This window comes from Bison bison, unplaced genomic scaffold (genome assembly GCF_000754665.1).
Source record: "Bison bison bison isolate TAMUID 2011002044 unplaced genomic scaffold, Bison_UMD1.0 scf7180017864373, whole genome shotgun sequence".
Classification (NCBI taxonomy): domain Eukaryota; kingdom Metazoa; phylum Chordata; class Mammalia; order Artiodactyla; family Bovidae; genus Bison; species Bison bison.
In genome coordinates this window covers 3,763,287-3,774,295 of record NW_011494945.1, presented here as the reverse complement: position 1 = coordinate 3,774,295, position 11,009 = coordinate 3,763,287, and the positions used below count along the sequence as shown (strand labels likewise).

At 38.3% G+C, this 11,009-nt stretch overlaps 1 protein-coding gene across 4 annotated transcripts in view; it reads right to left on the bottom strand.

Annotated features, from left to right (window-relative positions):
• LAMA4 (laminin, alpha 4) overlaps window positions 1-11,009 on the bottom strand; it is a 149,592-nt gene that overhangs the window by 44,323 nt on the left and 94,260 nt on the right. For all 4 annotated transcript variants that reach the window (XM_010856579.1, XM_010856578.1, XM_010856581.1 and 1 more), the window contains 3 exons: window positions 9,688-9,836; window positions 5,731-5,872; window positions 4,939-5,035 (listed from right to left, as the gene is read on the bottom strand). In XM_010856579.1, the coding sequence (XP_010854881.1) occupies window positions 4,939-5,035; window positions 5,731-5,872; window positions 9,688-9,836 (388 nt within the window). The remainder of the gene's footprint in view (window positions 1-4,938; window positions 5,036-5,730; window positions 5,873-9,687; window positions 9,837-11,009) is intronic.

Genomic DNA, 11,009 nt, shown 5'->3' with positions numbered 1-11,009 from the left:
TCGGCGCTCAGCCTTCTTCACAGTCCAACTCTCACATCCATACATGACCACAGGAAAAACTATAGCCTTGACTAGATGAACCTTTGTTGGCAAAGTAATGTCTCTGCTTTTGAATATGCTATCTAGGTTGGTCATAACTTTCCTTCCAAGGAGTAAGCGTCTTTTAATTTCATGGCTGCAGTCACCATCTGCAGTGATTTTGGAGCCCAGAAAAATAAAGTCTGACACTGTTTCCACTGTTTCCCCATCTATTTCCCATGAAGTGGTGGGACCGGATGCCATGATCTTCGTTTTCTGAATGTTGAGCTTTAAACCAACTTTTTCACTCTCCACTTTCACTTTCATCAAGAGGCTTTTGAGTTCCTCTTCACTTTCTGCCATAAGGGTGGTGTCATCTGCATATCTGAGGTTATTGATATTTCTCTTGCAATCTTGATTCCAGCTTGTGTTAGTCCTAAGGGAAATCAACCCTGAATATTCATTAGAAGGACAGATGCTGAAGCTGAAGCGCCAATACTCTGGGCACCTGTTTCGAAGAGCTGACTCATTGGAAAAGACCCTGATGCTGGGAAAGATTGAAGGCAGAAGGAGAAGGAGACGACAGAGGACAAAATGGTTGTATGTCCTTACCGACTCAAAGGACATGAGTTTGAGCAAACTCTGGGAGATGATGAACAACAGGGAAACATGGCCTGCTGCAGTCCATGGGGTTGCAAAGAGTCAGACATAACTGAGCAACTGAACAAAAACATATATAAATAATACAGTTTATAGAGTTTTTAATATAATAAAAACTTTCATTTAATGGAAGTTTTTATTATATAAAAATGTATATGTATTTATACATATTAAATACATATAAATATAATACAGTTTTTATTTATTCTTCCTTAGATCTAAATTCTCCTTTTGATCTCTATTTATTTATCTTTTAATTTCTTCAGTAGTGTACCATAGTTTGATGTGTAAAGATCTTAGCATCTTTCATCAGATTTATTCCTAGGTATTTTGTTATGGCAAACAGTGTTATTTTAAAAGTTAATTTCTAATTGTTTTACCCAGAATTAAATTAGGTACTTACACAATGAATTGATAATGTGGGTCGTCCTTGTCTTATTTCCAATCCTAATGGGGAAGCTTTCAGTATTTCAGTATGAATATATACTTGCTGAATATTATTTTATTCTTTCTTGTTAGATTATGGAAGTTTCCTTCTATTCCTAGTTTGCTATGAGTTTTTTTAAAACATGAGTGGGTACTGAATTTTGTTAAATGATCTTCCCGAAAGTAGTGAGATAAGATATGAGTGGTCTCCTATGTCTGGTAAATGTGGTGAATTGCTACTAATGTTTTAAATGTTAAAATATTGAAATTCTGGAATAAACCTAACTTGATCATGTATTACCAATTTTATGTATGCTAGATTTGATTGGCCAATTTTTTGATAGGATTTTCACATCTTTGTTCCTGAGAGAATTTGGCTTATATTTTTCCTTGTTTATAATGTCCTTAGGATTTGATGTCTAAATTTTGTTGACTTCATGGAAAACCAGAGGATTTCCAATTTTTCTATTTTCTGGAAGAATTTATATACTAATGGAGTTATTTCTTCAAGTGTTTTGGAGAATTCACTAGTGGAGCCATTTGAGCCTTGAGATTTTCTTATGGGAGGGCTTAATTGCTGATTAGATTTATTATACATATGCACATACATACAGTTCTCCAGATTACATACATCAGATTTTCCATTCATTCTAGTACCTGTTTTGATTATAAGTCTTTTCTTGAAAAATTATTCTTGAAAATGTTCTTGTAGCATAGACCTTAACTGGGGCTCTCTTGGCACAAATCTAAACAAGTCACGATGTAAAATCTCGTCACCTAAACTGAAGGATCAACTTCCCAAGAATCGGTTCATGCTTTGTTTACTTCCAAAGCATCAAGAAATGTATGTTTCTTGACAGATAAGTAATTTCTTCACTTCCCATTCTTCTTTTCCTTCTCTCTAATGGGCTTACAGATATATACTCTCCCATGGTATACTGTCTCCTTTCAATTATACAGTATTGGTGTGCTTGGTTTTATTGTACAGTTATTTTTTCCCATACATGTGTATAACGGGTGTATATAGGTGATGCTTAGTTGATTCTGTCAATGTACTTTGTACCAAGTACAACATGACTAAAGTACAAGCGCTTCTTTCTTGTTTCCTCTGGTTAGTGTCAATAACTCCCCAGAATTCAAGGAGGGTCTTAAACATCTTTTGTAATTGCTTTGTGCCTTCTCTCTGTTTAGTTTCAACTTTTTCATATTGTGATACAGCAGTCTATTCACTCTTTCTTTTGGGTCTGTTACTGCAAAAAACACTGGTTGATACATTGAGGCTAAATATATTTAACTATATTTGGAGTCTGATAAAAATAGAAGAAAGAAAATCTATTTGGGGCTGGATGTTTAAAAGAAGAAATGCTTCATAAAATGTCTGTCCTATTTGGAACTTACTGTCTTACATAAACATTTTCCATTTTACAAATGAATTCAGTAGAAGATTTTTAAAAATAGTAGCTTCCTGAGTTTATTACAGATTGCTAACTATTTGACACAGATAATGAAGAAAAGGAAACCTGGTGAATAAAGATTAGTGATCATTGGAACTCATTTGGAAATGAATTAACAGTAATCTGAAATTACAATATAACTCAAGAGATGAATATGATTCAATCTGAAAATGTGAATTTATATTACAAACACTCATATTTTCTAAAGCAAAGCAAGTTCTGAGCCACACAGTCCTAAGTCCCCATAGGTGTCTCTTTTGCAAATAAACATATGAAGGGATTTAACCAAACAAGATCATGAAATAGGCGACCAGATCTGCAAAATATTCAGAGACCAAACCACAGAGACTAATCTGCACATAAAATATGCAACTTTGAAGAGATAGCATTATTAGAATAGAAAAACTGCTTTCACAAGGTTCAACAACTCAATAATGACAAGACTGAGAAAATACGTTGCAAATTATTAAGGAGACTAAAATACTTTGTCACTGCATCACAAAGACCCACATATTCTGGTCTTCACTACAAAAGCAATACACAGATATGACATTTATCCAAAAATATTTTACTATTGATATTCTAATTCTTTACTGTTAATATTCTAATTCGTTTCTAAAGAGCATGTGTAAGACTAGACTTGTATAATAAATGAATTAGAATGAAGAAACAGCATTTTTAATGCCTTTGTTCACCCAGAAAATAGTTGTTTTATGTAATTAAATAGTTAAAGAGTCTGCATATAAAAACAAGTGCATTTATTTTCTTTGGAAAAAAAAGAGAAAATGAACATTTAGACTTGGGATTAATTACTTTGATGAAATCATATGAAATCTTCAGTTTCAAACTTGGTCTTTGTTTTTAGGTGGCAGAAGTTAGCTAGATAATGGATTTCTGACCTCATTAGTCAATGCTCGAATATCCTTAGGAATGAGCTCATTGCCCCAGAGATAAGTAAGTTTTAGTAAAAATTTTCAGTTTGTTTTTAACAGTAAATAACAAGATTCAAGATTTCTGCTCTAAGTGACCCATTCCCTAGTCTTGACAATCTTTAAAAAAAACTGGTGTGGGAGGCTCATGGCTAAAATATTTACTTTTAATTCCACTAATGTTATTAACTATACCATTTGTATTTTGCTTGTTTCACAAGATTATTATTTCTTGTATTACCAAGTATATGACTGAGCTTTCAACGGAAATGATGACTAGACTTGAAGCAGTTGATCAAATGCATAGCTTGATATATGATCAATGATTGTAATACTGTAACTCTAGAAGGCAATGGCAACCCACTCCAGTACTCTTGCCTGGAAAATCCCATGGATGGAGGAGACTGGTAGGCTGCAGTCCATGGGGCTGCTAAGAGTTGGACACGACTGAGAGACTTCACTTTCACTTTTCACTTTCATGCACTGGAGAAGGAAATGGCAACCCACTCCAGTGTTCTTGCCTGGAGAATCCCAGGGACGGGGGGAGCCTCGTGGTTTCTGTCTATGGGGTCGCGCAGAGTCTGACACGACTGAAGCGACTTAGCAGTAGCAGCAGCAGCAACAAGATTCAAAGCTAACCAGAATCATTTCACTTTTGTTTTTCCTTCCCTCTCCCAATGTTCGACCTGTTTGATTTAGCAGATGCAGGCCTCAGCCTTTGGAAGTGCTTCTTTCCATGTGGTCATTAGGGTTGTCCTCAATGCAGCAACTGGGTAGAATACAAACTACAAAAAAGTGCAAAAAAACCAGAGGGCTCTGCGGTACCCTGTCCTCCTGACTCAGTGCTGACCCATCTCTTCATGGTAAACTTTGAATATTTATTTTCATTCCTTATTTGGCAGCACCAGGTCTTTGTTGCAGCATTCAGGATCTTTTAGTTGTGGCATGTGGGATCTAGTTCCCAGACCAGGGATCAAACCCGCCTCCCTTCCCCCAGCACTGGGGGCAGAGTCTTAGCCACTGGACCACCAGAGAAGACCTTCATGGTAAAGTTTTAAAGGGCTTCTGAATTCTTCAAGAAAGGTTACATTATGTGTGGTATAATTTTAGGGTGAAGCGTATTTTATGGTAATAACTCCCTGAAAATTGGTATTTATAGCAAGTTTCTACTAATTAGTCTTTTTGATTAGCAAGAATATCCACTATATGTTTCCATGTAATTTTACTACATGGAAATTTTTTAAAACCACAATTTATTTTAAAATATCTAACAGCTGCTTTTTTAATACCTTGACTATGAGCAGGAACTATTAAGGCAATATTCAAATGAAACAGAATTTCTTCTTTCTATTTCTAGAATTTTGTAACCTCTGTTTACACGCAGAAACACTGTGTGGAAGGAGGGAAGCAGCTACAAATCAGAAGGCAGACAGGAAAGTGAAGATATTTACTAGAATCTGCCCTTGCTTGCAGCTCTCTGGCTTGATTGAGGAGGTTCTCGCTCTCATCTTTATGGTAAATGATCTGTGTATCAATCCCACTCACAGCCTACAAAGGAATCGGAGAGATAAAGTAGGAATGACAGCAAAAGAAATCAAGTTTTCATCATTCTAGGATTTAAATGGTTTACACTTTATCTGCTAAACAGCAAACAAAATTCATACAGCTTCATTTTCATAGTTCGAAATTAAGGTCAAATGTAAACATGAAAAAATAATATCTTTGATATTTACAAGATAAATGGTTTTTGAAGAAAATTCAGTGAACTCAGAACAGTGCCTGGCCAAGGCCCCACCAAAGAAAGTGCTTGTCACGAAGAAGCTGTTAAATAAACAATGTTTTTGAGTTGAGGAAATCTGAATATATGCATAAAGTATCTTCTCTAGTGCCGTGCTGCAGTCCACAGCGTCACAGAGTCGGACACGACTGAGCAACTGAACAACAACAATCTTCTGTATCAGCAGGAACTAGTCTTCGATATTTTCTATTCAGGGACTTAGGTTTAAAAAAGCTTATGTTAAAGGAACTGGCATTCACTGACTGGAGTATGACACATCTCGAAGAACCTGTACTACTGAAGCATTCATAACATAAATAAAATGATCTTTTCTCAGTTCTGCTACTCTTTCTGCCATCTGAATGACATCGGAAGCTCAAGAGATGACATTAGGAAACAAAGTCATAAGCCAGGAAAAGGCAACATATTGATATAAAAATGAATGTTAAAATAAGGGAATACTCACATCATAAATTCGATCAGTGATGTTCAAAGCCTGTTCTGCTGTTTCATTGGCTTCACTAACGTAATTGGCAATATTCTCATAGACATTTGAAGCATCCAAAGCCTTCTGTACCAGTCCATTCATATCTGAACTGTGCAAATTCCTGTTAATGAACAAACCTGGCATTATTGCCTCTTTTTACCTCCTTGGGAAATAGGGCCATTTTTAGAGTCTGATTAGAATACTTCCAGGACTATAGGCACTTCCTTTTTGTTTTTTTAAAGTTACCTGGCTGGGCAGTGCTCACCCACACGCCCCCTCCTCACCCCTCCACTGCCCCCCTCCCACCTCCTGGCCTTTCCTAGGGGCACATCGTCTTCCCATTCCTCTGCTTTTAGTTCTTTCAAGACTTCACCTTGTTTTGGCTCCTTGGCAACTGCCTGCCTGGCAGCAGCCTCAGGGAAAGGAAATGCTGATTTTAAAACAGCATCTGCACCTCTTCAAGCAAGAGCTTGTTTATGTGGTGGCGTCAGGCAGAGGAATGAACCTACATTCATCCCCACCTACTGCTTACCCGAATCAGCACTGTTACTCCCTCCCTGTCAAAGAAAGTAAGGCTCTCAGAGAGGGTGCATAACCTCAGCATGGTGTTATTAATAAATATTAGCTGGTTTCACTCTATTTATTCAATCTTATCTCTTTCTTTTATATAACAGATCACATATTTCTTGAAGAAGGGTTATAATATGTATTGAGCATCACATGCAGATACTGGGTCAGCCCCATTCCATGTACTATATCTCTACCTCTTCCCACACCTGTGAAGTTGACATTGTTATTCCTTTCCCATAAAAGTTGCTGAGGCTCTGAGGAAGGGTGCACAACTTGCCCAAGGCAAACATGGTTAAGGTCTGTCTCATTCCTGAGGCCTAGCTGCTCCCCTTAAGTGCACAGCCCCACCTCACAATCACCCTGATCCTTACACCACTTTCTCTGCCTTTGTCTCCTCTGACTCCTGTAAGGTTCCGCTAATATTTACTGGTACCCATCATGCACTGGGGGGCTTCAGCTGGTAAAGAATCTGCCTACAATGCAGGAGACCCTGGTTCAATTCCTGGGTCAGGAAGTTCCCTTGGAGAAGGGATAGGCTACCCACTCCAGTATTCCTGGGCTTCCCTGGTGGCTCAGATGGTAAAGAATCTACCTGCAAAGAGGGAGACCTGGGCTCAATTCTTGGGTTGGGAAGATCTCCTGGAGGAGGACTTGGCAACCCACTGCAGTATTCTTGCCTGGAGAATCCTCATGGACAGAGGAGCCTGGAGGGCTACAGTCCATGGGGTCATAAGAATAGGACAGGACTGAGCGACTAAGCACAGCACAGCACATCATGCACTAGACACCCTCATGCAGAGGCTGATAACAATATGCGCCTCAAAGGATTGAAGTGAGGTCCAACAGGGATAAAATATGTTTAGTGCTTGGTACCGTGCCTGGCATCTAGCAAATCTCAGGGCTTATTATTACACTTAAACTATTTCCTAAATGGAAATTTCAAACTGTATGGGTATCCACATAGTAATTCATATTACTGACAAACTCTTCTTCTTCCTCTATACTATGAACTCCACCCTCACTTCCGCAGCCCATCCTAAACCCTCTGTCTTAAGTTTATTCAGTCTTAAACCCACCAGTTCTATCCTTTCCCCCCCAACTCTGGATACGGATGACTAGTATCACTTTATTCATCAGTAACTTCTCAGAAGAGTCACTGTGATGGGATCTACACGACACTACAGATCCTACACTGGCTCGTCTCTTCACACCACCTGGACCTACTGAGCTCAGCTAATCGTTTCTCAGCCTCCTTCATGCAGTTTCAGTCTCTGCACACTGGCTTAGGCTCAGAGAGACTTCCTCTGTATTTCCTTGGCAACTCTATTCTCTTTTGTCCAAGTTCACCATCACTCTGGCTCCTCTACAATAGGGCTGATATCTATTAGGCACACTAAGGGCCCACAAAGATGCTTTCATGTTAATTTTTTTTTTTAATCAGAAGAAGAAAAGTGAGGATAACAGTAATTCTTACATTAGCTTTTATATCAAGGTAGTTATGACATATAATTAAATTTTTTTTTACAGCCCATGAAAATTATAATGCAGCCCTGCTCTGCAAAGGTAATTCTGATCCAAATGTTTGCTACTTATATCTCCCTATAACTCCCTGTTCAGAAATGGAAAAGAGAGTAAAATCTGAGAAGGTTTTAAAAGAAATGGATAAAAGGTATAAAATGTTACCAATATTTTAAATACTTAAAAATTGTGCTGGCTAGAGTTGGTGAGCAGATATACCTAAGAATTTGAAACAAAAAGCCTTTCTTTGTTTTCATTACTAGGTACAGAAGGGTACTATATTGATATACAAAATAAAAAATGTTCTTTTGAAATGGAAGCTTCTTGATGAATTGTATGTATTTCTATGAGACAAAATATGCAAATCTACTGGGCGTACCAGATAGATGTCGAAGAATATTCACATTTTGAAGGGAAGACATCTATCAATTTGGATGTTTTCCTGAATATATGTAGAAATATGCTAAACATAAAAAGGAGACTTAAGGTGATTGATATTTCTGATTATGTTTCATGTACAGCTTGGGGTTACTTCCTTAGAAGTTCTAGCTAGAACTCTGTTTGCTGCTGGGTGACATTTAGAAGTTTGTGTTGGTATCCCATTCAATGAGCTGTTAGTGGCTCAGTGGTGTCTGACTCTTTTTAACCCCATGAACTATGGCCTGCCAGGCTTCTCTGTCCATGGAATTTCCCAGGCAAGAATACTGGACTGGGTTGCCTGTCCCTTCTTCAGGGGTTCTTCCCAACCCAGGGATTGAATCCAGGTCTCCTGCATTGCTGGCAGATTCTTTACCGTTTGAGCCACCGGGGAACTCCCAAACAGCTGTAGTTACTAAATGACAAAAGAACGACGAAGACAGCCATAAAATTAATTTCAAAAACAATAACCTACCAATACAGTTATTACCAAAGATAGCATTTTCTCCAAGTTCCATTTGACTGGCTTGATAAAAAACCCATTTCCTGGGAACATGACACTGAGCTGTATACAACACCATCTCACACACCAAGATTTTACCCATGATCTATCCATCCCCACTCCAAACCTGCCCTCTCTTCTTGGGAGACTTGGAAGGATATTTGAAAATTTTGGCAATCAGAAAAAAAGCTGATTTAGTTTTGAACAGAAATGAACACTGGTTCTTATTTAATTCATGACCTTTACCAATCCTTGTTTCTAATTGCCAGATTTGCAATCTTTCTTTTCAATGATCTCGTTATTTACCTATTTTTTTCAGGATCATGAATTAAACTCCAATCTTTTAGTACATTTAAATTAACATTAAATGAGTGCTTACGACTCTCTTCTAGATACTTTGAGGAAAACCATCAACCAATGCTCTCTTAACAGGCGTTGAAATAAAATAGTTCCGGCTAGGCACTGTGGAGCAGCTAGAGGATTTGACACAAGTCCCTTATATTATTGACTTCCTACCAGCTTTACTTAAGACATCTGGGTATGAAAAGCTCATGCTGTCTCTGAAATGACGGCAGAATTAGACCTTGCAGAGGGATCTGATTTACCTGATAATATTTTGTGGAGCAGTTATATCCCTAACTAAAACGTGTTAGGTTATCCTATTACTTGTGGAACAGAGCTACCCCGCTACAACACAGATCTCTAATCTGACAGATTTTTTAAAACTGAAAAACTGTCTCCCCAGAGCAATTTCAGAAAAAACAACTGGTTCTCAAACTGGCCAACCAACAAACAGACAAACAAACACACAAACCCAACCCTAAAAACAAACTATTAACACTGTATCCCAGCAACCCTGTCATGTGAAAGTGAACAAAAATAATTTACTCAGTCTGGAGATATCTGCATTCTTACAACCAGGGTGTTACCTGCTCAACTGATCAGCCTCTTGCTGAAGGTTCCGTGCATGGTCAACAGCTTCCTGAACTAAATCATGACTGAGGTTGCTCAGGTTGGATAGTTTTCTTTGAAGTTCATTTTTGGCTCCATCTATTTCGGCATAAATCCCTGATGCATTCTAAAGAAAATATTGAAAAAAAAATTGAATTTAGAGGGACTTAAAATATTTTTCCTAGGGAGCACCAAAGATAATCTCTATTCCTCCTTGCTGTGAAGTTCAGTAAGCTTCAGGCCAGATCCAGAAGAGTCTAAAAGGCTATGTGTGCATGTTTAGTCGATTTAATTGTGTCCAACTCTTTGTGACCCTATGGACTGTAGTCCACAAGGCTCCTCTGTGCATGGGAGTCTCCAGGCAAGAATACTGGAGTGGGTTGCCATGCCCTCCTTCAGGGTATCTTCCTCACCCAAGGATCAAACCTGCGTCGTGTGCACTGCAGGTGGATTCTTTACAGCTTAGCCACCAGGAAGTCTAAAAGACTATATACATAGATATTTACCTATTTGCATCTTCAACTCCTCTACTGATTCAGACATGCTCTGCCATCTCTCGTCTAAAAAGAAAACTAAATAGAAACGCCCCACTGTCCTCACTTCTCCCTAATTTTAATCCTTTCATAGCAAAATAGAACCCCTCTGCAAATAAAGTGTTTATACATGCTATCTCTATTTCATCAGTTTAAAATTCACACTTTTGACTTATTCCAGTCTGGTTTTTACCCCACTGCTCCACCAACACAGAAATTTACTTAATGATTTCTGAGCTACTAAGTCTCATGGTTATCATTCAGTTCTCATCTTATTTGACCTCTCACCTGCACTTCCTGTGCTGACTACTCTGACTGACACTCACCTTGACATGTGACCTCTCTTAATTTTCAGTTCAACTGTGGACCTATGATTTTGGCTAAAGATCACACATAGGATGCTGCTATAAACCTATTACTTCCAGCCTTGGCTGGGCCCTCAACGCTGAAAAGAAATTTGCTCTCCTGGTCTTTGAACACAGTGATTCTAAACTCTGTCACTGTTCCAAAGCCAATATGAATTCCTGCCCTCACCTCTACCTGATTCTCAGCAGGTCACTTAATTTTCTTTTTTATCTAGAAGACATAAGCCAGCTGTTAGTGAGGAGCACTTTTTTCGAGCTCCTGATGTGATGTTACATCTCTATGAAGGGAGCTCAGTTAGTGACCTTTGCACCTTTTCCTTATTTTGCTCTGAGAGGAGAAGTGGTTTACTTAATTGGTAAATTTGGGAGTATAACTATATAGACTCTGCTCAACTCCAGACT